The sequence below is a fragment of the Marmota monax genome, unplaced genomic scaffold (assembly GCF_021218885.2).
Source record: "Marmota monax isolate L192 unplaced genomic scaffold, Marmota_monax_Labrador192_F-V1.1 WCK01_AAM20220418_F8-fsc00006, whole genome shotgun sequence".
NCBI classification, from domain to species: Eukaryota; Metazoa; Chordata; class Mammalia; order Rodentia; family Sciuridae; genus Marmota; species Marmota monax.
In genome coordinates, this window is record NW_026693712.1 from 18,312,682 (window position 1) to 18,340,554 (window position 27,873).

General features: G+C 45.7%; 4 protein-coding genes across 6 annotated transcripts; 2 read left to right on the top strand and 2 right to left on the bottom strand.

The window, feature by feature from the left end:
• The first annotated feature begins 1,019 nt into the window (after positions 1 to 1,019).
• On the top strand, positions 1,020 to 16,972 carry LOC124103713 (uncharacterized). The gene is made up of 14 exons (XM_058584384.1): positions 1,020 to 1,062; positions 1,236 to 1,321; positions 1,588 to 1,707; positions 2,248 to 2,457; positions 2,587 to 2,669; positions 3,393 to 3,509; positions 11,768 to 11,910; positions 13,228 to 13,436; positions 13,510 to 13,593; positions 14,120 to 14,180; positions 14,839 to 14,909; positions 15,256 to 15,417; positions 16,144 to 16,302; positions 16,385 to 16,972. Exons 1-14 carry the CDS (start codon positions 1,020 to 1,022, stop codon positions 16,595 to 16,597), a joined length of 1,761 nt encoding a protein of 586 aa, XP_058440367.1. The 3' UTR covers positions 16,598 to 16,972.
• A 424-nt stretch (positions 16,973 to 17,396) lies between these two features.
• LOC124103428 (probable UDP-sugar transporter protein SLC35A4) lies at positions 17,397 to 19,497 on the bottom strand. Its single transcript, XM_046460035.2, has one exon. It carries the CDS (start codon positions 19,312 to 19,314, stop codon positions 18,343 to 18,345), a length of 972 nt encoding a protein of 323 aa, XP_046315991.1. The 5' UTR covers positions 19,315 to 19,497; the 3' UTR covers positions 17,397 to 18,342.
• A 148-nt stretch (positions 19,498 to 19,645) lies between these two features.
• On the bottom strand, positions 19,646 to 21,867 carry LOC124103432 (SLC35A4 upstream open reading frame protein). Its single transcript, XM_046460039.2, has 3 exons — positions 21,592 to 21,867; positions 20,504 to 20,602; positions 19,646 to 19,927 (listed from the first exon to the last, which is right to left on the bottom strand). Exons 1-3 carry the CDS (start codon positions 21,604 to 21,606, stop codon positions 19,730 to 19,732), a joined length of 312 nt encoding a protein of 103 aa, XP_046315995.1. The 5' UTR covers positions 21,607 to 21,867; the 3' UTR covers positions 19,646 to 19,729.
• A 64-nt stretch (positions 21,868 to 21,931) lies between these two features.
• Positions 21,932 to 27,784, top strand: Apbb3 (amyloid beta precursor protein binding family B member 3). Of its 3 annotated transcripts, XM_058584285.1 has the most exons (13): positions 21,932 to 22,205; positions 22,457 to 22,620; positions 22,701 to 22,777; positions 23,338 to 23,398; positions 23,593 to 23,739; positions 23,861 to 23,988; positions 24,240 to 24,245; positions 24,376 to 24,511; positions 24,657 to 24,741; positions 24,993 to 25,076; positions 25,343 to 25,458; positions 25,584 to 25,775; positions 27,241 to 27,784. In XM_058584285.1, exons 1-13 carry the CDS (start codon positions 22,157 to 22,159, stop codon positions 27,475 to 27,477), a joined length of 1,482 nt encoding a protein of 493 aa, XP_058440268.1. In that variant the 5' UTR covers positions 21,932 to 22,156; the 3' UTR covers positions 27,478 to 27,784. The 3 variants fall into 3 exon arrangements, with proteins under 3 accessions (XP_058440268.1, XP_046315989.1, XP_058440267.1); XM_046460033.2 differs by lacking the exon at positions 24,240 to 24,245 and having other exon boundaries at positions 24,397 to 24,511; XM_058584284.1 differs by lacking the exon at positions 24,240 to 24,245 and having other exon boundaries at positions 22,457 to 22,534; positions 24,397 to 24,511.
• Positions 27,785 to 27,873: the final 89 nt, after the last annotated feature.

Here is a 27,873-nt window from a genome sequence, read left to right on the forward strand (position 1 = left end):
AAACACCCAGAATCATAGAAATACCCAGGTGGTTGGAGTGCAAAGGCTTAGGGAACCCTGAGCTTGAGAGTGGTGTCTGTAGTGAGCAGAATGCTACAGAAAATCACGCCCTTTACTGTGAAATTTAGCCCGATCCTGGGTAATTTGTGAAGAAGCCTATATAGAACATTATTCAGCTGTAGAAAAAGAAATATTTATCCATGCTACAACATAGATGAACATTTAAAACATTATGCTAAGTGAAAGAAACCAGATGCAAAAATTACAGTGTGTAATTCTAATTATATGAAATGTCTAACAGACAAATCTGTAGACAGAAAGTAGATAAATAGTTGCTCAGGGTTGCAGCTTGAGATGGGTGGTTTGAGGTTAGGGAGCTGATAACTAAAGGAAATCAAAATTTTTTTAATGACATGATGGAAATATTCTAAAATTAACTGTTATAGTGGTTGCAACCAATACATAGATATATGTATCTATGAATATACATAGATATATGTATATCTATGTATATACACTGACTTATACTTTAAATGGGTACATTGTATGGCATATTAATTATATCTCAAAAACTGTTATTAAAAATGTTTACCTTTTAGAAATAGATGCAGAAATAATTGATGAAATAATGGGATGTCTGGAAACAACTTCAAAATAATCCATTGGGGTTGGAGAGGGGAATTGAAGAAATAAGACTGACAGGAAATTTATAATTGCTGAAGCTGAACCTGGAAGTTTATTATACTCTTCTCTTCACTGTTATATAGTTTGAAAGTTTTCATTAAAAAAAAAAAGAAATTCAGGAAATGTTTTCTCAGAAGAGAGTGTCACTTCTCTTGGTAGTTTAGAGCCACCTGACCCCTACTCCCAGGCCCTCTCATGAAGGACATGAATTATTAAGGGCAATCTGAGAGGCCTGGAGTCTTGAAGTCTGCCGAGGTGGTGAGAACAGGGGCTGTGTGGACCAGGAAGCTCTGCCTTCTCCAGAGACCCACACTGTGTCTCTCAATCTACTTGCCATGTTGACTGTGGTGGTACAAGTGGAGCTGGAGAGGGGATCAGGTAAGAAGCCCCCCAAGTTTGTATTCAGGAGTATAGTCTAGGGAGCTTCTTGGGAGAGGCAGGGCCAGGACAGCTTAGGTTGCGAAACTGAGGCCTGGGTTGAAGGCAGGACTTGGGGAATCCTGGAGCTCAGTTTTCCTCCTGAGAATTCATGTGAAATCTGCCTTTCTCAGGCCCCAAGGAGACCCATAGCCCTACAATCCTTCTGGAGGGGCCCAAGAGCCTTCAACTTCTTCAGCTGGGGAACTTGGAGACTCAGGTAAACCAGGTGGAGTTGGTGGGTATAGGGGAAGATGGGAATGACACTACTGACCCCAGTCCTGCCCATAGGAACAATGCTTCACCTTTGACAGAGTCCTGGGTCCTGATGCTGCTCAGGTAGGGAAACTGAGTGGGCGATGGGAGGATGATGGGAGGTTTCAGGGCCCTGGATCCGAGAGTGCTGTCTGCTCCCCAACCCTTTGCTCAGGAAAGGCTGGGAAATGGCACCTGAGACAGCGGGAATTAGCCTGTGTCTTCCCGCAGGAAGCAGAGCAGGAGCTACTGGCACGAGTCCAAACAACACTGGCCTCTGTGGGCCAAGGGTACAGTGTATCTCTGCTGCTCCGGGGCAGGGAGACAGAGGCCCCCCGATTTGTGCCCCAGGTAAGGACCCACCAGGGCACAGACCTCATGAGGTTCAGGAGTCACCTTCTCCAGGACTTTAGAGGTTCTTTGTCTGTCCATCCCAGCTGGACTAGGTAACGCGCCTTGGGGACTGTGATCCATGTAGTACATTTTGACCCTGGCAGGTTTGAAAGGCAGGACGCTCACGAGGATGGGATGGGAGTCAGAGGGGCAGTGTGTGAAGATCAAATATTCAGGAGGTCTGCTTTTCATAGTTCTTGGTTACACTAATGATACTAAACTTGAAAACTTTGTTGTGGGGGCTTCATTAAAATTTGCCCAAATCAAAACAGCTGCCTCAGAACCTTGTCATGGGACCCTGTGCCAGGTCCCACTGAAAATGTCTACTCATGTCTATTCATTCTGGCTCACTGTGAACATGAGTGTTAGTGCTATTTCTATTCTGGACACCATGTCCCCAGTACCCAGACAGGGTGTGGCATAGATCTCACCCTCAGGAAGTGTTGAGGACTGAGTCATTTCTTTCTCAGTCCTCACTGGATCCCTTTCTCCCTTTAGTTGCTGCAGATGCTGTTTGAGGAAGCTCTGTCCCTCCACCGCTCTGATCATGTACTTAGCACTCTTAGCCTGGTGCAGGTGAAACTCTTGGGGGTTGAGGAGATGGGATTGGGACCTGGGAGCCAGGGCCATGTGACACTGAAGAAAGGGCCTGCGGCTTGTGGGGAGCCAGAAGAACTTGGGTCTAGCCCCACTCTGAGGCTCACCAGAGTAGGATTTTCTCTGTGGGGTCACCTTTATCCTGACAATGGAATGGCTCAGTCATGCACACTGCTGAGCTCACAGGGACCCACAAAAGGAAAGGCTCAGTTTGTAACAAGTGTGCTTGTGTGACCTTAGATCAGCCCCAGCGGGAAGACCTGGGACCTGCTCTCCCCAGGGGTGGAGGACCTGTCGGTGCTGGATGTGGCTCCTCTAGGCTTGTGAGTGTTCAGGGCCCAATGGGGTCTGAGTGTGCTTGTCTTAAGGCAGGGCTAATAGTTCCAGGTCAAGTCTTTAGAGGTTTCTACCCGCTGCCACCTCAGAAGAGGGAAGCTCTGAGCTTGGAGTCCTGTTTATAGGCCTTGGGTCTGCTCCCAGGACCCCCTTGCACCCTCGCACCCTCACACTCTCGCACCCTCATCCCATATGCTCATATCTCTTACTACTCCCACCCCGATTGTAGCTCTTCAACTCATACCATTTCAACTCTATTCTCCATCCTCACATCTCAACTCAGTCCGCTGTCACAGTAGGTAATTTTGAGCACTTTACTGAGCAGGACTTTCATTTCTTCATCTGTAAAATGGGGGGAATCCCAATTATCCTGTTTCCCTTGATGGCAAACCAGAGGAGGAAAAATAAGTTGCTGAGGCTAGCCTCAAACTTGTGACTTTCCTGCCTCAGCCTCCTGCATCTCTGGGATTATAGGTATGCGCCACCCTGCCCAGCTCACAGGAGAAAATTAAAATCAATTTAGGAGGTGACTCAACTTCCCCTTCCTGCAGGGTGGTGGAACATGCCAGTGAAGTGGAAGTGTCTGACGCAAGAGCTGCCTCAGAGCTATACTTACAGGCTGCAGGGGGTGAAGGCAGGTGAGGACCTGAAGGCACCAGTCATCCCTCATCCCCTGGGCCTTTGCCTTGAGCCTACCCTTTCCCCCACAGGACCTGCTTTTTGCTCACTGTCACCATGTTCTGCCCTGGGCCTAAACCTCCTGAGGGGCCTGGGACCCACGGTGTATGGCGAGGTGCTTTGAGGATCTTGCAGCTCCCAGGGACCCCGTAAGTATGAGAGGGCCTCTGGCTGCATTGGGAGGTGAGGTGCAAGGCTGGAATATGGATGTGAATGCCCAGGGCAGCATCAAAGTTTCTCCTTTTTTCCTGAGCTCTCACAGTAAGGTTCCCCCAGACCCCAGACTAAGACCCTCTGTTGGCAAATGACGTGGTCAAAAGCAACTGGGTAGGTAGAGAATTTGTAGAATCTTTAAATAAAAATAGATCTTTCCAGTCACTGTTTTTTCATATATTGAAAAGTGCCCCATTTTTTTTAATGTTAAAACAGGGTGTTAGGGCCGGGAATAGAGTTCAGTTGGTAGAGTGCTTGCCTTGCATGCATAAAGCCCTGGGTTTAATCCCAAGGAAAACCCACTTGAATCAAATGTGTGAAATATGATATGTCAAGAACTATGTAATGTTTTGAACAACCAATAATAAAAATAAAAATAAAAATAACAAATATTTAACATTTCCAAAATTAAAAAAAAAAAAAGACAAGTTCTTGCTAAATTGCCAAGGTTGGCTCCTGCCTCTGCCTCCCAAGTTTCTGGGATTACATGCATGTGCCATTATGCCCAGCCTTCTATTTCTTTTTAATTTTTACAATTTGAATTAATTTTCTTCTGATCTATCAGACTGCAAACTTGGGAAGAACCAAATATCCAAAACAAAGATTGGAAAATTCCCAAGTAACCATATCTTCATGCTGCACTTTGTACCTTTCTCTCAGTGTCCAAAAATAATGAAAGCATTGAGTGTCGATAGAAAATAAACATTCCAAGCCAATTTGCAAGATTTGTATTATCATGGAAACACGGCCAAATTCAGAAGTGCCTAAAAACAAAATGGAGAAATAAAGTACCCTAAATTCCAGACTATTCCAAAGTCTTTTCTTTCTTTCATTCTTTCATGTAGGATAACATTTTCAAGGTTCAAACTTCAGTTTTTATTGACAAATAATATTCAATTGTATGAATATCCCATCTTTTGTTCATTCATTTATTCCTAGATGGACATTTGAGCTGTTTCCACCTTTGACTATTACAATAGTACTTCTTATGAACATTCACATAAAAGGTTTTCTTTTTACATATTTTCAGTTCTCCTGGATATATAGCAAGAAGTGATATTGTGTGTGTGTGGGGGTAATCTGGTAACTCAATTATTTTAAGCATTTTTTTTAAATTGTAGATGAACACAATGCCTTTACTTAATTAATTAATTTGTTTTTATGTGGTGCTGAGGATCAAATCCAGTACCTCACACATGCTAGGCAAGCATCTAACTGAATTTTAATCTTTGTCTATAGTTATTGAGGTAAAATTCATACAACATAAATTTAACTGTAACCATGATATAAGGTGCAATTTGGTAACATTTAGAACACTTATAAGGTTGTGAAACTCTTTAGTTCCAACACATTTTCATCATCCTGAAAGAAAACCCTGTACGCTTTAAGCAGTCACTCTCCAATTGTACCCATTAAGCAGTCACTCTCCAATTCCCCTTTCTCCCAGCCCCTACTGAACGTGATTTCATTTCCCAATGGATTTATCTAATATGAATTGTTAGGTCGGTGGGTGGTGGAGACTTGGCGGCGGCTTGGTGGTGACTTAGTGGCAACTTAGAACAAAGCAGCCCACGCGGGAAAAGAATATCAATCAGATGCCGGCGGAAACGCCTGTCAATCAGCCAGATCTCCTGACTAACACCTGTCCATCAACAGGACCCCCTGGCCAATCCTGGAGTTCAGCCAACTCCCCTGACCAACTCCAAGGGGGCAAGGGACCCTAGAAACACCTTTTCCTGTCCGAAGCCCTTCCCTTCCTGCTGTAAGCCCCATAAAAGTCCAGTACAGTCGAGCTTCCACGCGGTTTCTCCTCAGACCCTTCTCCTGTCCCCTCTGTGGGTCTGATTGAGGGTTAGGGTTAGGGTTAGGGAGTGATATCTCAATAAAGCCTGTTCAGCAGCCCTTTTAAATCTGCCTCCTTTGGCCATTGCCTGCCCCGACTGATCTGACTTGAATGTTTTCCTATAAACAGAATCATGCAGTAAGTGACTTTTAAACCTGGCTTCCTTCACTTAGAATAATGTTCATCATGGTTCATCATGTAGTATATATCAGCACATCTTTCCATTGATTGATTGATTGATTGATATCAGGGATTGAACTCTGGGGCACTCAACCACTGAGCCACATCCCCCACCCTATTTTGTATTTTATTTAGAGACAGGGTCTCACTGAGTTGCTTAGTGCCTCGCTAAGTTTCAGAGGTGGGCTTTGAACTTGTGATCCTCCTTCCTCAGCTTCCCGAGCTATACAACCCCAATCCTTGCACATATACTTTTTATAATGTTGTAGAATTTCTCTTTTATTCCTATTTTGTTGATTTTTTTTGGTTTTTGTTTTTGCTTTTGTTGTTTTGCTTGTAGTACTGGGGATTGAACCCAGGGGTGCTTTAACACTGAGCTGCATTCCTAGCCCTTTTTATTTTAATTTGAGACAGGGTTTCCCTAAATTGCCCAGACTGGCCTTGAATTTGTGATTCTCCCTCTCAGCCTCCTAAGTAGTTGGGATTATTTTGTTGAATATTTATATCACGATAGGGTTTTAGATACTGCATAAAACTTTTAAAAAAAACTTTTTTTAGTTGTAGATGGACACAATACCTTTATTTTGTTTATTTACTTTTATGTGGTGCTGAGGATCAAACCCAGCAAGCGCTCTACCATTGAGCCACAACCCCAGCCCCAGTGTATTTTTTTTTTTAATCAATTGAAATGATCTTGCCAGACACTATGAAATGCCTGTAATCCCATAGACTCAGTAGGCTGAGGTAGGAGGATCCCAAGGTTAAGGCCAGACTCAGCAACTTTGCAAGAACCTCAGTGGTAAAATACCCTAGGTTCAATCCCAAGTATTGGGAAAAAAATTATTTTTCTAGTTCCTTTAAGTGTCCGGTTAAGTTATTCCTTTTAAATGCAGGCATTTACAACTAAAAATTTCCCTCTGAACACTGTTTTTGCTATATCCTGTAAGTTTTGTTATGTTATGTTTTATTTTCATTTGTCTGAAAGTATTTTCTAATTTTCCTTTGTTTAATTTTCTTTGTTTAATTTCTACAAATTTGTGAATTTTCCAGTTTCCCTTCTGTTATTCATATCTAGTTCATTCCTTTGTGATCAGAGAAGATGCTTTTTATTATTTTAAGATTTTTTTATTATTTTAAGTATTGACATTTGTTTTGTAGCCTAATATGTAGTCTGTCCTCGAGAATGTTCCATGTGCACTTTGGAGAATATATATTTTGTTATTTTAGGATATTCTGTATATTTCTGTTGAGCCTAATTGGTTTATTATGTTGTTCAAGTATTCTTCTTCCTTACTGAACTTTTGCCTAGTTATTCTACCAATTATTAAAAAGTAGGGTATCAAAATCTCTATTGGGGGGCTGAGGCTTTAACTCAGTGGTAAAGTGCTTGCCTCACATGTGTGAGGCACTGGGTTCAATCCTCAGCACCACATAAAAATACATAAAGGTACTGTGTGTTCATCTCCAACTAAATAAATATTTTTTAAAAAAATCTCCAGCTGGGGTTGTGGCTCAGTGGTAGAGCACTTGCCTAGTATGTGTGAAGCACTGGGTTCGATTCTCAGCACCACATATAAATAAATAAAATAATAAAAAAAGAAGTCACATTACTTCAAAAAAAAATCTCTATCAGGAAGAACTTGACACAGGCAATGCTGTTTTTGAAACATATACTCCATCTTAGAACAAGAGTCGCCTCATAGTCACTCTTGTAAGGGTCAGGCGAAGCTGAAAGAGACCACCAAGTGACCACTCATGCAATTGGCAGAAGGGGATTTATTGAACCAGCATGCTGGGGCTCCGTGCCCACTCAAGAAGGGAAAGCAGCCAGAGCCCTGAGCAGGGGCTGAGCACTGCTTAAGTACACTTTTTGGGGAGGGCGGAGGGCTTTGTATACATCAGAACAAATCATCATGAGGCGCGGGAAAATTGAACAACAACTCCTAAACATGATTAGTTCATTCATTGGCGGGAACAGGTCAGGCTGGAGTGATAGGTCATTCCTAAGGAGGGGGTTACATTTAAACTGATTGGTCCAGGCCCTGCAATGCCTACGTGCGACCACACAGAGCCCTTATTACACAACCAAATAGTCAGGGGAAATATTTACTGGGCAGTTCCAAGCATTGTCTTAACAGCTACAGAAATTTCAGGTTTTGCAGGTAGCATAAAAACCTAACAATACCTAATCCTTTACATTTTAACTCAGACCTTGCAGCTTAGAAACTTTACAACACCCGGTCTTTTACCCTTTAACTTTTACGCTTTAACTTCAATTTCTTTTACCCTTACACTCTGACTCAGCTGTCATCGTGGAAAGAAACCCCAAACAATATTCCATGCACTCCAGTTTTATTGGGGATCCCAGGGAAGTTTCCAAAGAGCCCCACCCAGGTCTACTTCTTAACTTTTGACTGACAGCAAGATGACATCAGGCTTTCAAGCTTTACTGCCAGGACAACTCTATGTCACCTTGGCCCATGCTGAGCAGTTCTAATTAGATTCTAAATCATTTTTACAGGTTTTATGGTTAGGAGGAACTACCCTTATCTTCCAAGATCTAGTCTGTGAAAGGGGTCACAAAAAGTCTCTCCTTTCAAAGTAACTTGGGTTGTTCTTATCAACATTGTTTCCTGCCTGAGTTTCCTTGAAGATAACAGGTAATTTGGTGAGGACTGTGACACATCCTGACTACTAAAGCCAGGTACAAGACATTGCTTTTTGACAAAGAAAGCATGTGGGAGTCAGCATAGTGGGTTCATGGTATAGTGCTGAGAGCCACAGCCAGTCGGAATGGCCCCTGGCATTTTTCCAGTAGTATTGGTTGAGAGGCGAGCCATTAAGATGATGCTGGATTGATTCAATTGTATATTAGACCTTTACTGTCCGCCTCTGGTGCCCGATACTTTGGAGTCCTCCCGAGGATTGCCTGGGGAGTTCGAGTTGGTTGTGGAAGTTCCGGAGGAGGGATTTCCGGTTGGTGTGTGGTGTGTCCCGGGAGAAGGCTGTGTGCGTGACGTTCCCGGGAGTTCGGAAATAAAGTTTGTTCCTGCTTGAGTGGCTCGTAATTTGTGCCCAGCCAGACTGCGGCAGTATAGAATTATCCTCTCTCTTTTTTTAAACACTTATTATATTTTTAGGTGTAGATGGACACAACACAATGCCTTTATTTTTATGTGGTGCTGAGGATCCAACCTGGGTCCCACCAGTGCTAGGCGAGCGCTCTATCCGCTCTACTGCTGAGCCACAATCCCAGCCCTAGAATTATTCTCTTAACCTCATGTTCCCACCACCCTCATCTATTTGTTCCCTAACACTAGTGTTCCTTATTTCTTCATATGGCTTCAAGTTACTGTCTAATGTATTTACACTTTACTTTAGCATTTCTGGTAAAGAAACTACTAGAGGTGAATCGCCTCAGCTTTTCTTTATCTGGGAATGTCTTAGTTTCTTCTCCTTGAAAGATAGTGCTGGGCATGGTGGTGCATACCTGTAATCCCAGTGGTTCTGGAGGCTGAGGCAGGAGGATCATGAATTCAAAGCCAGCCTCAACAAAAAGCAAGGTGTTAAGCAATTCAGTGAGACCCTGTCTCTAAATTAAATACAAAGTAGGTCTGGGGGTATGGTTGAGTGTCCCTGAGTTCAATTCCCAGTACCACCCCCCCCAAAAAAAAATAGAAAATTTTTTGTCAGATATGAAGTTCTTGGTAAGTAATTTTTTTCTGTCAGTACTTTAAATTTGTCATCTGGCCATCCACAGTTTCTGGTGATTAAAAATTTAGTCTTTTTTTTTCTTTCTTTTTTCTTGGTGGTGGTGCTGGGTATTGAACCTAGGTCCTTGTACATATAGGAGGCAAGCACGCTACCAACTGAGCTATATCCCCAGACCTCAGTTTTTAATCTTATTGAAGATTACAACACACAATAAGTTAGCTTCTTTCTTGCTTTTTTTTTTTTTTTAAGATTTTTGGTCTTTTGGGGCTGGGGATGTGGCTCAAGCAGTAGCGCGCTCGCCTGGCATGCGTGCGGCCCAGGTTCGACCCTCAGCACCACATACAAACAAAGATGTTGTGCCGAAGACTAAAATAAAATAAATATTTATAAAAAAAAATATTTTTGGTCTTTTGATGGTTGGATCATAATGTCTTGGTGGGGATCACCTTGAGTTTATGCCATTAGAGTTCATTAGCTTCTTGCATATGTAGATTCATGGTTTCATAAAATTGAAAGATTTTTTTCACTTTATAAAGATAAGAGGTTATTTTGGTTCATGGTTTTGGGGGAAGGAGAGTTCAGGAGCATGATATCTGCATCTGTGGGGCTTCTGGTGAGGTCCTCATACTACTCAACTCATGGTAGAGAAGTGGAAAGGGGAAGCAAATACATGCAAAAGGAGTACATGTGCAAAAGACAGCATATTTGGAAGGTTTTTTCCTTCCACATTTTTTATTGGTGCATTATAGTTGTATATTTGGGGTATTTTTGACCATTATTTCTTCAAATATTTTTTTCTGTTCTTTTGTCTCTTTTCCCTCTCGTATTTGCATTATCCAGACTCCCACAAGTCTCTTAAGCTCTCTACTCATTTTCCTTCATCTTTTTCTTAATTCTCCTTAGACAGGATAATTTGACCTATCAAGTTCACTGAGATTATTTCTTGCATTTGCCCAAATCTACTCTTGTATCCCTATAAGTGAATTTAAAATTTCAGTTATTGTACTTTTCAGAATTTCTAGTTGGTTCTTCTTTATAATTTCTACCTCTCTATTGATATTCTCTATTCATTAAAACATCACATCTTGATTTCCTTTAGTTTTCTGAGAGAGTTGACGTAAAGTATTTGTCTAGATATTTCAGTGTTCAACATCTGTGCATCCTCAGGGACAGTGTCTGTTAATTTCTTTTTTCTTTTGAACCATACTTGCTTGTTCCTTTGTACATGTCTTAATTTTTGCTAGAAGTTGTCCATTTTTAATATTTTTTGTAAAAAAAAACTGTATTTGTCATATTGATCTTTTGTTCATTGTTCTTTGTTTCTTTAGTTTAATGCTCTGACATTTAGGATGTTATGTGGTAACTCAGGAAATCAAATTCTCCCTACTGTCCAGGATCTATTATTGTTGCTTGTTATGGGCTGTGGCTTATAACAATGTTTGCTTAGTAATTTTTCTTTTCTTTTTTTTAAATTTATTTTTTTTAATATTTATTTTTTAGTTATAGGTAAACACAATATCTTCATTTTATTTTTATGTGGTGCTAAGGATTGAACCCAGTGCCTCATGTAGATAGGCCAGCGCTCTACCTCTGAGCCACAGCCCCAGCCCTAATTTAATTTTTTTAATATTCAATTTTTAGTAGTAGTGGAACACAATACCTTTATTTTATTTATCTATTTTAATATGGGGCTGAGGATTGAACCCAGCGCCTTGCATGTGCTAGGCAAGTGCTCTATCACTGAGTCACAACCCCAGCCCTGCTTAGTCATTTTTCCAAACAATTTTTGAAGATAGTATTCTTTGTGGCCACTGAAGTCTTCATTCTGTTATCTCATTAGTTAGCCAGTGACCTGACATAGAATTAAATCCCTAGGGACAATTAAAGAAAAATAAAAACATTAAAGAAAAATAAAAAATAAATTGAGCATGGTGGTACAGGCTTGTGGTACAGCGACTCATAAGGCCAAGGCAAAAAGGTCACAAGTTCAAGGCCCACCCAGGCAACGTATCAAGACCCTGTCCCAAAATAAAAATTGAAAAGTTGCCAAACACATTGATTACTTTTTAGATTGTAGGATAGAAATCAAAGTAGAACACATCAGATAGGGCCTCTTTTCCACATCCCATCTTTCATATATATATAATTTCTCCCAAAAGTCAGAGAAAGAGCTCTCCCTGAGTTTGTTGTAAAAATTTCTCTATTTTCAGTTGCCACTGCTTTAAGTGCTCATTTCATGAATTTCATGTAAGTTGGACAGTGGTTAAGATTGGCAAGTGGTTCACTAGACACATTTCTGTTTTGCAGACATTACATCCATTTCAGTTCCAGGTTGTGAATCTGTCTGGTTATGGGCAAAAGTTGATGGAAATAGTCAATCTTTTTATCAGCATGTGATGCATTCATTTTCTTTCTCAATCACAAGTGGACAACTATTATCTTCTTTTTCTCTGGCAGGGATTGCCCCTTGCTGCGGGTGTTGGCGGGTGAGGCTGTTGGTGAGAAGGTGGAGGGCTCTCTGCCCTGGATTGTCTCATGGCTTCTGGAAGGAAACAACTACAGTGGACTCCTTATTCACCTGGACCCCCAAGATGGATGGGGCAAGGGCGTGGGGTTTTTTGGGAAACTCTGAAATCTGGCATTAGGCCTGCCTCATCCTATCAGCCAACTAACCCTTGCCCAGAGAGCAAACTTTATCCTCTGGGATTTAGGAAGGTGCCATTGTGGCTAGGGTGCCAAAGTTTGGAGGGGCAAGGGCAAAGACAATAGTAAAAGCAAACCCCTCCCCTTAGGGGCTTCAACAGCTTACAAAGCATTTTAATACCTTCAATTCTTACCATAACCTCCTCAGGAGAATTTAATTTACAAATGAGTAAATGGAGGCAGGTATATTTTATAGAAGAGGAAATAGAGGACCAGAAAGAGAAAAGAACTTACCTATTTTCATATACCCATCAACAATATGGCCTTTGCTGGGCACATTGGTGCATGCCTGTAATCCATGACACTCAGGAGGCTGAGGCAAGAGGATGGCAAGTTGGAGGTCAGCCTGAGCAACCTAGCAATATCCTGTCTCAAAATAAAAAAAAATAATAATAAAAAGGCTTGGAATATAGCTCAGTGGCAGAGTACCTCTGGGCTTAATCTTCCCTCTATCACATAAAAAAAGAGCCATGAGCTGATAATAGTTCAAGATGGGTGATAGATGGATTTCTTACACTGTGTATATGTTTGAAATTTTCCATAAGAGTTAAAAAAAAAAAAAACATGTCTGGCACTCTATCTCCAAAATCAACAAACACACTTTTGGCCAGCAGATTCTCAGTCCTCCTATGCCAGGTCCTATGGAATGAGGAAGATAAGTTGTGGCAATTGACACCGTCAAAGATAAAGCAGTGAGGGTCAGACATGTGTTTATCTATGGGCCAGTGTGATGTCATGACCAAGAGCACAGGCTTTAGTGTCAGACAAAACTGGGCTTGATTTTCTGCTCTGTCACTTACCAAAAAGTCGTTAGACCTCTCTGAGTTTCAATTGCCTCATCTGGAGAACATAGGTGGGATGGGGTGGGGGCTAGGTCGATTACAGTTGTGGGGGATAAAAATAGATAAGCTATGAACAGCCTTAGGACAGAGCCATCAAGCACATGTGAAAGTCCAATAGGGGTTAGATATTTTGAAGCATAGTACTATTTTTAAAATATTTTTTTAGTTGTAGATGGACACAATACTTTTATTTATTTTTATGTGGTGCTGAGGATCGAACCCAGTGCCCTCCATATGCAAGGCAAGTGCTCTACCACTGAGCCACAACCCCAGCCCCAGAATAGTACTATTAATGGAAATTTGAACTATTACAAACAGTGTGCTCTGGAGTCTACAGGAAGGAGTAATCTACTCCAAGTTTTCCTTTACTAGGCAGCTCCCTGCGTTTGCTCCAGGCTGCTCTCTTGGGGGCATCAGGAAGGAGGATGCAGATGAAAGAGGTGAAGCCCACTTGGTGGGATGCAGTAGAAGAGGCCCGGGCTCGCCGGGCTAGCCTGAGGACCCTGCGTTTAAGCCTCTTTGGGGACACCTTGACAGACAGTGGGCTTAGCCAGCTGGGAAGGGCACTGCGGGAGCTACAGGTGAGCAAAGTGAAGCCTGGAGGGCACCTTAGCCAGCAATGGCCAGTGCCCACTCTGAACCCCTTCTCCATAGGTGATAAAAGCCTGGAGCCAGTGCCCAAGAAGAGGGACAACCAAAGGGTCTACAGCTGAGGCCGTGGGGTTCCCAGAACCGCAGGTACATCTTTTCCTCCAACCTTTTGGGAGCCCCATTTATGTCTTTCTTTGCTGTCTTCACAGAGCATTCCATTTATCCATTGATTTATCAATTTCCAAACATTTATTGACAATTTACCATGTGCAGGGCACAGGGGCTATGTCCGCCCTGGGAATTCCCTGTTCTTGTGGAGTTTACAATCTGTTGGGAAGAAACAATTACACCATGATCAGTTCTCGGAAAGGCTTATAAACACAAGGTTCTGTGGCACATCTGTGTTAGCCTGAGCAAGAGAGGGAAGGAAGGCTTCATGGAGAAAGTGATTCCTGAGGTTAGCAAAGATGAGTGAAGAACAACCTAGACAGAATGAGAGGCAGAGATTGAGAGGTAAGCAAATGCTTGATGTCTCTGGAGAACTGCAAGCAGCTCAGTACTCTGGAGAATAGAGTTTAAGTTAGAGTCAGGCCAGAAGGAATAGTGAGATAAGTAGGGCCAGGTTACACAGGGCTTTGGTAAGCTACTGAGATGTTTGGACTCTGTCTTGAAGGTCAAGCCTGAGCCACCGAAGTATCCTAAGCAAGGAAGACAACATTATTCCCATTTTTCAGGTGAGAAAACTGAGATAAGAGAAGAGATGTGAGTAGCCCAGGGTCATTTTCTTAATCAGAGGCAGCCTAGGAGCAACACTCAAATCCTCAGATTTCTAATCTGGGTCTTGCAACCCGGATGGCATGACCTCTCTTGAACAAAAGGGGGCGCTGTCTTCCATGATTTGTTGCAGGGTAGTTCAAACCCTGCGTATTCAGGTCCTTCTCTTCCCTTTTCATAATTACATCCTTACAATTTGTTTTTATAACACTGGGCCTGGGGAATTAAGCACATTAGTTTCCAATTATTGATCACATGCCTGACTGCTCAGTGCTTTGTTGTTACCTTATTTCATGCTCTTAACAACTTTTATCCATTCTATTTTATGAAGAAGAGCATGGAGACTCAAAAGACTAGTCGCCTGCCTGACATCATAGAGCTAAGAAAAGGCGGGGCTGGGTCTCTGATCTGTTTGATTTCAAAGCCCCAAGCTTAAACTACGCTGTCCTTGGGGGAGGGATGAGAAATTGTCACTCTAGATTACTTCTCTGCAGGTGATGGATTCAGTAGTAAGCCATAGTCCAGGCCTCAGCAGGAAGTCCTTGGTAGATCTGGTACTTGAGGGGTAGTTGGGAAAGGGTCTCCACCTTTGGTGTGACTAATTATATTTTCCTGTAGTGGCAGAAAGAACATCATCTCTAGGGCCTGGTCTCCACCAAAAGCATCCTCTCAGGAACTTTGAGGAACAGGTAATATCTCAAATATTTTGGGAACAACTGGAAACTGTTGGAAGTGTGAGGGGGTACCAGAGCCCAGCTAATCTGCCTCCTGCTACTGCCTGACAACAGGAAGAAATATGGAGCTTCTGGAAAATAAAGGACCTGAAGGGCTACTGGATCCCTAGAGGATGAGCATAGAGAGGAGCTTTTTTCTTGTTTGGATTATGAGTATGAGATTATTAGGGCCTTTATGGTGACTATTGGCAGAGCCAGTACCTCCTCTACCCCTGGCCTCCTGAGTCTCTTCCCAGGTTACAGATTCCTCCAGGCCAGTTAGGTCCTGGCTTCTGGGTAAGCCTAGACTGATACTATCTAGTCCCAGCAGGCCCCAGATGTGGCTCTGCAGTTGCTCACGGCTCAAGTTCGGAGGCAGAGATTGAGAGAGCAGCACCAAATTTGGATCCAAGAGGAGATAAAGCATTTGGAACAGGAAGAGGTGGTACATGAACAGGTCAAAGGCCTGGTGGCTGAAGAGGAGGTGAGGAGGGCTGAGTAGGGGTCTTGAGATTCCTTATAATTAGGCTAGTCATTGTACTAGGAGCTAGTCCTTCATCAGTCACAACTGACTGGTCCATACCCTCTTAGTCTTGTGGAGGATAGAGGAGGCAATTCTCAGTGCTGCATGCTGTAATAGGGGAGTTAGGATGAAAATAAAAAGGTACACTTCACCCAGGCTGGAGTGAATCAGAGGAGATGGCATCTAAGGTGAGACTTAGAGGACAAACAGAAATCACTAAGGGAATTCACTAGACTCAGTTCCACAAAGGCAGATAGTGCTCATCACAGAGGCACTCAGTAAACATAACTTGTTTGAACAAATTAAGAATCAAAGCTTTTTTTTTTTTTTATGTGGTGGGGATAATTTCTCAGAGAGGAAAAACTGTATAAGCAATGGGCTAGCATAAAGCAATGGCAAAATGGGCTCTGAGAACCACAAGTCTGGCACCCAGCAAGTGTGGAGTCAAGAGGCAAAGCTAATGAGATTGGTATACCACATCTCTGAGTCTGGATTTCACTCCAAGGAACTGTTGAAAGGTATATGTCATCTCAGCTCTGTCTCTCACTAGCCATGGGAATTTGAGTAAGTTAGGACAACTACCCCATAAAGTTGTTACTGGACAAAATGAGATAATGCACATGGAGGGTTTGGAACAGAGTCCAGCAACAGGTGGTGCTCAACAAAGGGTATGAATTCTCTCTGAAGACCTGTGAGAAGAGGCCGAGATGGCACCGGGAGCTGAAAGTACTGAGACTTCAGGTGGAGGCCCTGCAGGCAGAGCGGGACATCGCAGAGGAAGACTTGGCATCCTTCTATGATCTGCATGTGCAGGCCACCAGAGCACAGACAAGCCACATACTGCAGGTCAGTGGAGACAGACAGTAGGCCTTGAGCCTGCTGGTAGCAAGGCTGGCTGGCTGACAGGAGTCTCTGAATCTGGCCACAGGTATTTCGAGCCTGGCAGAGGCTGCAGGAAGAGCAGGCCATGACCACAGAGCATCGTCACCGCAGCCTACTGGCTTGTGTCCTGCAAGACACCATTGACCTGGCCTCGAGGAACCAGGAGCTCCAAGCCCAGAACCAGCAGCTTCAGCAGGGTGCAATGAAGGGAGGGGCAATCAGACTGGATCTCTGCCTTAGGGTGAAACCTGATGATTAGGAACTCTTCAGGGGTGTTAGAATTGGATACAGTGGCACATATCTATAATCCCAGCAACTGGAAAGGTTGAAACGGGAGGATCACAAATTTGAGCCAGCCTCAGTAACACTATTGGCAAGGCCCTCAGCAACTTAAACCCTATCTCAAAATAAAAGGTTAAATCCCTAGTGCCAAAAACAGTAACAACAAAACCCACATTATTTGCATTAATTAAAAAAAAAAAAAGACCAATAGAGCAAGGGGATCAGAGGGAGAGGGAAAGGGAAGGTACTAAGGAATGAGGGTGAACAAATTATGGTATATCATGTATGAATATGGCATAACAAAGTCCATTAATAAATAATTATAATGCACTAATAAAAACATAAAACATTAGTGGTCTGAAGTTTTCCAGCCTAGTTTAGTTTGTCCTGCTGGGCTCAGTACCTTCTGTTTCCAAGACTCTCTAAATTCTCCAGGGCCCAAGTTTTTTTTTTTTTAAATATTTATTTATTTTTTTAGTTTTCAGTGGACACAACATCTTTGTTTGTATGTGGTGCTGAGGATCGAACCCGGGCCGCACGCATGCCGGGCGAGCGTGCTACCGCTTGAGCCACATCCCCAGCCCCAGGGCCCAAGTTTTGTGCTTAAGGGAAATTTCAAAGTCTGTGACAGAGAATACCTCAGATCCACAGCAACAGCTTGGAGAAAACCACTTGTCCTCTTAGTCCAGAAGTTACTCCAGAATTAAGATACTCAGGAGACCAAGGGACAATTATGTTTGAGGGGAACTGTGCAGCATAGAAGACACAAGACAATATTGACTGGTTGTAGGAAGCACCCTACATCCTAGAACACTTTATTAAGACCTTATTGCTTATGCAGTTAAAAGAGACATTGATTAAGCTATAGAAGTTTCTGTACCTGGTCCCAGGTCAATCTGTGCAGAGCTTTCCCAGGCTGTTGGGAGCTGGGACACTACTAGGCAGGGATAGGACTCAGAGTGGGAAAGATGCTACCTCCTAAGAGCCTTAGAGGTGGCAGTGGGCTTCAATAGGGCCCTTGGGTGAGCAAAGGGGTTAGGAGTATAGGTTTAAGCCAGGATCCAGGGGCAACATTCCCTGAGATGAGTCAAGCCCCAGCCCTCTGTGGGGTTTCCAGAACAAAGGCTGGGTAAGGGAAGCAGCACTGTGGAGGGGGTAGGGGATATATCTCCAGGCAGTGCTGGAGCTGAGGGACCTTGGCAGAGTGGCCTAGGTGACAGCTATATAATTTGTAGCAATTGGGCCTTCCTGCATGACTGTTGGGTGTGAGTGTCCCTTATGAAGAAGTCATGCACCAAGGCGGGGCTTGAGCACCAACACCAGGCCTGGGTAGTGGGTATATTGGGGTGACCACAGTGGGCAAGGAAAGCCACCGGTCACCCATATCTCATTTTGTTTATGGAAGATGAGGCAGGGAGCCTTCCCCATCAGGAATGGAGTCATTTTTTCAGGCCTAGGTACTGATGCTCCCAATTCTTTAGTTTGGAAGAACTTGGGGGTGGGTGGGGAAGTTAAGTTTCCTTAACCAAATCTACTCTTCATGTCTCCTAGAAGCCTCCTTCATACACCACTTCAAGACTAACTTGGTTGCTCTCCCTTCTCCAGCTTTTCTCACAAGGCACTTATTACAGTTGCTAAGGGGAGGAAAGGAAGAAGTTTGAGAGATGACTCTGGTGGTGGTGCCCAATCTATAGAATCAGAAGCAAGCAAGGTGGCCAGGGGCTAGTGACTACCATAATACAGGCGCACAGCCAGGCCAATGAGCAGTGTGGCCAGGAAGAATGTAGCTGTGAGTTGCAGCCGTAGCAGGGCTGCTGAAAGCATGGCATTGACCACTAATGAGCAGGACACAACAAAAAGGCGCGTGATGCTGCTGCCATGCTTCATGACAGCGGACATGAGCAGTCCATTTAGTGCTTGGCTCAGCACCACAAGTGCTGCCCATCCTGAGAAACCCTCCAGGAGGCCTGGGCCAGGACCACCACCTGCATGCAGACCAAGGTTCAGGAGCACACCAAAAGTGTAGAGGAAGAGGTTTTGAAGTGCGAGGGGCAGACGCTGTCGCTTCATGAGCAGCTCTGTGTATACAGACGACAAGCCTGAGATGAGACAGTACAGGATGAGCAGCAGCAGTCCCAGTGGAGTGATATGCAGGGGCATGGGGCTGGCAGCAGCTGCTAGAGGCCCAGGAAGGGTGTTCCCAGGGTCCTGAAGGCCACCTGCTGCATAGCAGGCCCCTGCAGCCATCAGCAGCAGCAGTGCCAAACCCTGGCGTGCAGAGAGGCGGTGCCGGAGACAGAGGCAGTAAAATAGGGCTGTGCTTCCAATCTTGAGATTGCTCAGCACCTGGTAGGTGCTGGGGTCCATGTAACGCTGTAGATAGATCACCAGGTTGTTGTTGGCGCCATAGAGCAGGGCAGATAGTGCAAAAGGAGCAGCTTGGCGCCAGGGTGGGGCCCCTCGGGGCCATGCTTGCCAGCCCACAAGGAGAGAGAAGGCGCACAACAGTAACTTGGTCAGCTCAGTGAGCAGCACAGCTGAGGAGGGCCGAAAGGGCACTCGCCCATCCACATGGCACAGCGCCAGCAGTGGGGCATGGGCACCATACATGGCAGTGGATAGGAGGAGCATCAGGGTCCAGCGGGCCTGCCTAGGACGGCCCAGGCCTGGCATACCACCTTCCTCTACACTCATGCCCTCATCAGATCCTGGTTGCCTGTGTAACTAGCAAGTGGCAGAGGAACTGGGGCACATTTAAGGGATATTAAGTTATGAAGCCAGCTCCCAGGAGGAGCTGGTACATTGCCAGAGAGAATACTGAGGATCAGAGTCATCTGTACACTCCACAGTTAGGGCTGGAAGAGGAAGGGGCTGAGGAAGCATGGTCTTGGGGCCAGTCTCATGGAGCTGGGGAGGGAAGGAGTCCAGGTTACAGTCCGACAAGCCACTGTGCACCCTCTGCAGGAAGAGAAGCTAAGATGAAGGTGGCAGGACAGGTGGAGACAGTAAGTAGATGACAGCCAGGGAAGCTAGATAGTATGTCTGTGTTCGAAAGGCCTCCACCTGTAGGCCCCAGCTGTTCATCCTGCTTCCCCCATAGGATCTAGAGCTAGTCAGGCCCCTTGCGCAGTGACCGAAAGTAGTCCCTCAGTGTCTTCTCCACGTTGGGCACAGCATATGCCTGAGCTGCATAGATGCCAGTGAAGGTGCCAACTGCAAAGCCCAGTACTGCCGATGCCCTCAGTTTGGCCACCACATAGCCAGCCAGGAATCCTTTGAGGAACGGGGAGGACAAAAGTGAGCCATCCTGCAGAGAAAAATGAAGAAGGAAACTCAGGCAGGTTTTCCCTCTTCTCTGCCCAGGAACTACTCAAGTGACGGTCACTCTCTACAGCTGTAGCATTTTCTTCAAAGATTTTTCTCAAGGTTCTGGAGCTCAAAAAAAAAAAAAAAAAAAAAAAAAAAAAAACCTCAGGAGCCCTGATCACACAATATCAGAATCCTGAAGTCAGAAAACTCCAACCACAGAATCTTCCTGCTAAAATGTCAGAGATGCCCCTGAGCAGTCTGAGCCCTGCTATTTCTCCAGTCTCATTTTCTAGCATATTTTCCCACTACTGCAGCAGAACCGACCTCCTTTCCCTCTCTTGTACATAATACTACTCTGCATATGTTTGGAGTTTTCATTCCTCTCCACTTTACCTAGTTAACCACTACTTAAGATCTCAGGTCAAGTGCTATTTTCTCAGGGAAATTTTCCTGGGGAACTGAGAACTGGCCCTCAATAACCATTTGCTGAATAAATCTCTGCCACTCATTCAACATTCTCAAGAGAAAATTGGACAATGAAGATTAAGGTGAGAGGCAGGAGGACAACTCCTACCTGGCCCACACCACTGCTGACTTCGTCTTCCACTCGCTGTTGCAGGCGTTCCAGCTGGTTCTTGAGAAATGCCAGGTCCTTAAGCTTGGGCAGAGAATCCTAGGACAAGGGAGAGGCTGGCTCCAGCAGACTGACTCAGCCCCATTCCCTGTTCAATTCTATCAGAAACTGGGAGTTGGGAGGAATGGGGTGAGCCAGAGATATCTTTCTATAAAACCTTCCTGAGATGGCAGTGGTAAAGGCAGAAAGGCATTGAAAAGCAGAGTTACATAGGGCCAGGGAGGGGGTGGCAGATGAAATCAGTATCAGTAACTTGTAATAATCACTACAGGAATCTAATATAGCAATCAGTGTGCAGGAAAGACAGAAGGAACCTTCAATTAGGTCTATGAGCAAATAACTACTGACTGAACCAAGAACTCCCCGAAAGTGGTGATCAGTCTTTCTTGTCTGTTGTAAAATGCCTGGTAGTGGGACTGGCAGGCACTTGGTGAATGTGACTGATGCTGGGCTTCCAGACCAAAGGAGAATAATAGCTTGAAGCCGCCCCCTGGACAATTTGAGGGTAAACCCGATTTCTGCCTGGACTGTATCCCTGTTTCTGAGAGCATCTCAACCTAAATGGAGTAACTGGATATGAGAGATAACGAATGTCAGAAAGAGTATGCATAAACGACGAATAATTCTGATCACATGTAAGTATAAAATTCAGTGTGTGCACAAGAAAAGTGTTTGAGGGTGCCGTTCGTGTGGACTGGAAACGCTCTCTCTGGAAGGGGAATTTGGGGGGCTAGGGAATGAGGCAGAGTGAGGAGCATTCCGGGGTAAGTGTGTTTGAGTGTGTGCTAGTAACTGGGGATCATGATGGTATTCGGGAGGGGACTGCTGGGGGATCCCCGACTCCGCCCGCCTTCCCTAAAACTACCCCCATGCCACCCCTCCCTGTTGAGGTAGTCGATAGAGTCCCAGGGAAAACAAGAGGCACCCCATCTCTGAGACATTCCAGTGTCGCCTTTCCCCAAAACTACAGAGCCATGGAGTCTAAAGACAATCTTAAAAAATTAAGGATCACCCCCACGTTCACTCACCTTGTCATCCGCCATCTTCCCCGCCGAACTTGTTGCGCAGGCGCAGCCCCGCCTCCCTTATGTGGGCCTACCGCCATCTTTACTGAGGGCGGAGGCACTTCCGGGGCATTTTTGTAAAGGATTGGGTGTTTTCTTCGCCGCCGAATTTTGACAGTCTAGTTTTCACAGATGCTTCCACGTGACCCCTACCGCCGCATCCCAGGCTGTCTGTGAGCGCGCATACGACCCGCGCGATGATCTCACTCATGCGCGAGTGCGCGCGGTGCACGTTCACCTGACCAGTCTTCCACCCTCTTGATGAGCTCACAGTTGCGTGGTGGTGTCAGCGAGTCAGGGGCGTCCGTGCGCCTCCTCTGGTCCGACGCACGGAAACACACATCCACTCGGCATTTAGACACCACCGTCTAGGGGCGGTGCTGCTCAGACCCCGCCCCGCGTGTTTGCGGCGCCAGCTGGCCTGGCGGTCTCCGGCACAGGGACCCGGGGCTTTTCAGCGCAACTCTGCTGAGGTCGCGCTGAGCTGAGAGCGCAGGGCAGCTAGGGCCAGCCGGGACCCGGAGGGGCTATGCTGGGCAAGGATTATATGCTGGCCATCATTCTGGTCAACTGCGACGGTGTGCACGGAGGGGCCTAGTGGGAAAATCAGAAGCTGATGGGGGAGACTAGGGAGTGGAGAAAGGGTCAAAATCGGGGGTGGTATGGGGATCGGCGGACAAATGAACCCTGATCCTACAATCCTTAAGATTGGGGAGCCTTGAGCTTCTGCCTAACGGGCTGTTCCTTGTGGGATGTAGGGAGGGTTATGACAATGGTTATTCTGAACTCATGCATAATATGTGCACCCTCTCCAATCTCGTTTCTGTAGATGACTTGTGGGGGGACCAGAATCTGGAGGGGGAACCAGGCCTGCCCCCAGGCTGGAGGAAGATCCATGATGCTGCAGGTACTTACTATTGGCATGTACCAAGCGGTAGCACCCAGTGGCAGCGTCCAACCTGGGAAATAGGAGATGCAGAGGATCCAGGCACGGTAGGTGTGAGAAGGGGGCCTAAGGCTGTGTGTGGCCCTATGCCTGCTTGTTATACTGACTGACTGCCCCCGTTCTACAGAGGACAGAGAGGATTTGGGGACTGCGGCCCCCCAAGGGGAGATCCTTCTCCAGCCTGGAGAACTCACTGGACCGAAGGTAACAGGGATGGCCCAGGCAAAATGAAAGGCTTGGGAGCATTCAGAAATGCAGCTGGACCCAGTCTGTTTTCCAGATCAGGTTCTGGACTACCTTTTAGGGCCCTGTTCTGTGTTGTTGGGCACAGCACAGCCCCGTGTTCTTGACTATCAGTATTTTGAGTTTTGTCCCTTGATCTAAGTTTTTGTCATTAGTTACATATTCTTTTCCATATTCTGTGTCCTGACCTATCATGTTTTAGACCTTGGCCATGTCTTTGGGCTTTGATTTCAAGGATGTCTTGTCTTGGTTAGGGGCTCTGATTCACAGTTTATACACTGTATCATGTTTTAATTTTTATTCGACGTCCTGTCTGGACTTTGGGTTCTGAATTTTCTCTCAAATTCTAAGCCACATTTTATGTTAATATATCCTGAGTTCTACCACACTTGGGGTTTATATTTGTGATGCTGTATTTTGGATCTTGTCCAAAATCCTGTGCTGATAAAATAGCTTGGGCCTTACCATTTCCCCTACTGTAGGAAGTATGGTTCTCTTACCAGTTGTGCTCTCTTTTCCAGTAACTCTCTGACCTGGTATGGTGAGGAATCCTATATCCAGAGCCTGGAGCCAGGGGCTAAGGTAGTGACTTGAGCCCGAGGGCCAACCTAAGGCATTGGGAAATCCTTAGTGAAAGATTGGGGTGGACCTGGATTGAGTAGAGGTGATAAAGGGCAAAGGAAGAGACTACCAGAGGGTTTGTACATGTGGAGCCTGTGGTACCTGCCACCCCATTCCACCCCTACTCATTCCTGTCCCTTCCCCTAACTTGTCAGTGCTTTGCAGTCCGCTCTCTGGGCTGGGTGGAGGTGCCGGAAGAAGACCTGGCACCAGGAAAGAGTAGTATTGCAGTCAATAACTGTATCCAGCAGCTGGCTCAGACCCGCAACCGTAGCCAGCCCCCAGATGGTGCCTGGGGTGAGGTGAGTTATCTGGCTGCCCAATGGGTTCTGTCTATGGACCAGCAGAAGTAGTTGTCCCTGAGTTACCTGTTTCCTATGGCAACCACTTTTATCTGATCTTTGGGATGACTGTCCTTGGCAGGGCCAGAACATGCTTATGATCCTGAAGAAGGATGCCATGAGCCTAGTGAATCCACTGGACCATAGTCTGATCCACTGCCAGCCTCTGGTGCACATTCGTGTATGGGGTGTGGGCAGCTCCAAGGGCCGGTGAGGACATCTGCATCTCCCCAAGCGAGAGCTGCTTCTCCCTCCCCCCTGCAGGCTGTGATCCCCACTGATGCTGATCCCTGGTACTTGAACCCCTGGACACAGATCCTCTGACATGGACCCAGCACTGCCTCCCCTGCCTGGTTCAGCCCTGGTTGGGGAGGGTGGGCCCAGCTCAGCAGGGACAGATAGGGGACAGCCTGAAAGGCTGGGCTGATTCTCTCCTGTGCTCCCACATGCTTCTGGAACAGTGACAGGTACGTGACAACCAGGTACCCTGACTCCCAGCCCTAACCTCCCTACTCTATCTTTGCTGTATTCCTAGACTGATTTTAAAAGCTTCTTGTAGGCTCTATAGGCCCCTGCCTCTAACCAGCTCTACCCCAGCCCTATCTCTGCTTTTGCCAGGGACTTCGCTTTTGTGGCGGGTGACAAAGACAGCTGTATGCTCAAGTGCCATGTGTTTCGCTGTGATGTCCCTGCCAAAGCTATTGCAAGTGCCCTACATGGGCTCTGTGCTCAGGTAAGTGCTAAGGGTGGGGGGGCAGGACATGTGGTTGTGGAGCTGGGGCTGGAGTTTTCAAGATAATTGGGTCAGGGTGTTATTGACCCCTTCACCCAAATTCCTCCTTCTCTCTGAGTCTCATGCTGATTGCATTGTATTTTAGATCTTGTCAGAGCGAGTAGGAGTCAGTGGTGATTCTGTTTGCTGCTCCCCAGATCCCATCTCCCCTGAAGACCTGCCACGGCAAGGTACAGGAAAAGGGCTGCTATATTGCAGCATTAGGATGTTTGATGAAAGATGGGAGTTGGTCATTTAGCACGGCTCCAGAAATGTGAGATTTCTGAGGTGTCTGGCCCCAGGGATCCCAAGCCCTAAAATGGAGGAACATCCATGGGCTTTCTTTTATTAGCAATATCTCTGTCCTGGGTCCTGGCCCACTCAGAAGGGTAGGCTAGGTATAATGGAGAGTTCCCATGCCAACTTAATGTTTACATTTCAGCGGAACTGCTGGATGCTGTGAGTCAGGCTGCTCAGAAATATGAGGCACTGTACATGGGGACCCTGCCAGTCACCAAAGCCATGGGTGAGGACTGAAGAGGCTGGATGGGTTGGGATGCATAAGACAAGAGGAAGGTGGGTGGGGTGGGATCTACTATTTCTTGGAGACCTCCCATGACCTTACATAGCCTGGGATGTACCAGCTTTCCCAACTCAAAGTTCTAATTCCAGCCCCAGCTATATTCTTCTCATCTTTCTGAATCCCAAGTCAGTGAGAGGGGCCTAGATACTCTCTGCAGACCCTTTCTTTCTTTGTAACTGGGAGACATCACAGTGGTCATGTCCCCCCAGGAATGGATGTGCTGAACGAGGCCATTGGTACCCTCACTGCCCGAGGGGACAAGAATGCCTGGGTTCCTGCTGTGCTCAGTGTATCTGATTCTCTCATGACTGCACATTCCATTCAGGTACCAGAAGAGGGTGAAGTGGGGAGCCTGTGGAGGGTTAGCAAGGATGCTGAGGGGGTCTGCTGGAAGAGATAGTGTGCCTGGCCAGTGCTTGATCCTCTAATGACTAGGCCTGGTATGGACAGGCAGAGGCCAGTGCAGAGGAGGAGCCACTGTGGCAGTGCCCTGTGCGCCTTGTGACCTTTATTGGCGTTGGCCATGACCCACACACCTTTGGCCTCATCGCTGACCTTGGCCGTCAGAGCTTCCAGTGTGCCGCCTTCTGGTGCCAGCCTCATGCTGGGGGACTCTCTGAAGCTGTGCAGGCTGCCTGTATGGTGAGTTGGGGGTTGGCATTCATGGGTGGAATTGTCCTGTAGCTGCTGTATACCATGGACTGGGCTCACGATTGGCAGCCTTCCCACAGATCACAAACCAGTGACCCTAGGGCTGATTGGTTCATAAGTATTTTGGCCCTTGTTCTATTTTTAGTAAGTTTTGATTAGTTGCCAATATTTACAGGCTAGAAGATTTTACATAGTTATTACTATACCTGCATTTCTTAAATTATGAAGAGTCTGGCACAGGGTTCAAATGTAAAATTTCAGCATGTAGCTGGAGTTCTGTAGGGACTCTGCTACATAGGTTTGGTATTGTCTTTTCTGTTTGTCTCATTTAGGTTATTTCTTGGCATATGTGGGCATTCAAATGTGGTATGCTTAAACTCCACTAATTCAGTTCACTTATTTATTCAACAAATGATGAGTACCTATAAATTATATGCACCACACTTAACCCTGGTAATTCAGCAATATAGAAGGCACATCTTACCTTCACAGAATACTTAGGATAGAACAGAAACACATCAGGAAGAGGTTGTATACCATGGGATGATAGAGGAGATTTCCTTCATGAGAGAAAATTGAGATGACCTATGAGGAAGTTATGTGAAGCAGAGTGGGACAGTTATGCTGAGTACAGGAAACTTCAATTGTAAAGGAGAGAGAGAGAGAGAGAGAGAAGAGAGAGAGAGAGATGTTAGTAGATTAGAGTATGTGGCAATGCAAGGGAAGGTGTAGTGAGAGATGAAGGCAGAAACTAGGTCATGGGTCGAGGTGATGAGTTTATTTTATCCAGGGGTATGAGGAACCAATGAAGGATTTTGAGCAAGACAGTTAAGTTTCATTTGTAGTTTAGGATGACCACTTAAGCTATAGTATGGGTAAAAACTTTAGAGGACACAGAGAGGAGGTAGGAAGGCTAATTGGGACCCTCGTTAATAGTTCAAATGAGAGATAATTTGAGCAGTTGTACTGGGAATGGATTGGGGTTGTAGACCCTCCCCTTAATTAGAGAATATGTTTTGGTGAGGACTGATCCACAACAGTGATAGATAGATCAGAGGTAGCCTAGTGGTAGGTGTGGTTAAGAGTACAGGCTCTACAGTCAAAACTAGGTTTGAATGACAGTTTCACCATTTTCTGGCTATATGACCTTGAGTAAGTCTTCTATTCTCTCTGAATCTTAACTTCCTCATTTGGAAAATGGGGATAACAACACCTCATAAAAAGCTGAATTAAGTTATATTATTATATCAAACACTTACCAGTGTCCAGCCTTCCTTAATTTCTCAGTAAATATCAAGTTTTATGTTTTTGCTGTTGAGCTACTTGACAGCATTGTAAGGACTGCAGATTTGCTAACTATCAGATAGAAGCCTTGCCCAGTTTTCTGTCCTGCAGAAGCTTTTAAGGAGTCCAGGGGCAGAGAGTAGCTGTATCCTCACATCACCCTTCTCCCTAGGTTCAGTACCAGAAGTGTCTTGTGGCCTCTGCAGCTCGAGGCAAGGCCTGGGGTACCCAGGCCCGTGCCCGCCTGCGGCTCAAGCGGACCAGCTCTATGGACTCCCCAGGAGGTCCCCTGCCTCTGCCCCTACTCAAAGGAGGGGTTGGGGGTGCAGGGGCAGCCCCTCGAAAGCGGGGTGTCTTCTCTTTTCTTGATGCTTTCCGTCTGAAACCCTCTCTACTCCATATGCCCTAAATTGATCTTGGAGGGCTGGGGAAGGAGGCTCTGGATTCATGCCCAACTCTGTACCCCTTTATGTCCCAGGGGCCTGCAACCTCTCACCTTTCCTGCCTGTTCGGGATCCTTGCTTACCCTCTATTTATTGCCCAACTTATTGTTTATATGGATGACTGAGAGGCCCTGCACTACAACTTAGGCCCCTGGTTCCCCCTTACCTTGGATCCTTGTGTTCCTTGACCCTGTCCAGCCCTGGGCAGTTGGCTCTACCTCAGCAACACTTTATAGAAAAATAAGTGCAAATAAAAATCCCTCAGTGACCTCACTAGGTGTGAGTATATTGGACCTGGGACAGGGTTGGGGGCTAACAACCTGTGAGGGGTGAGCGTGACGATGAGGGCATGGATGTAATTG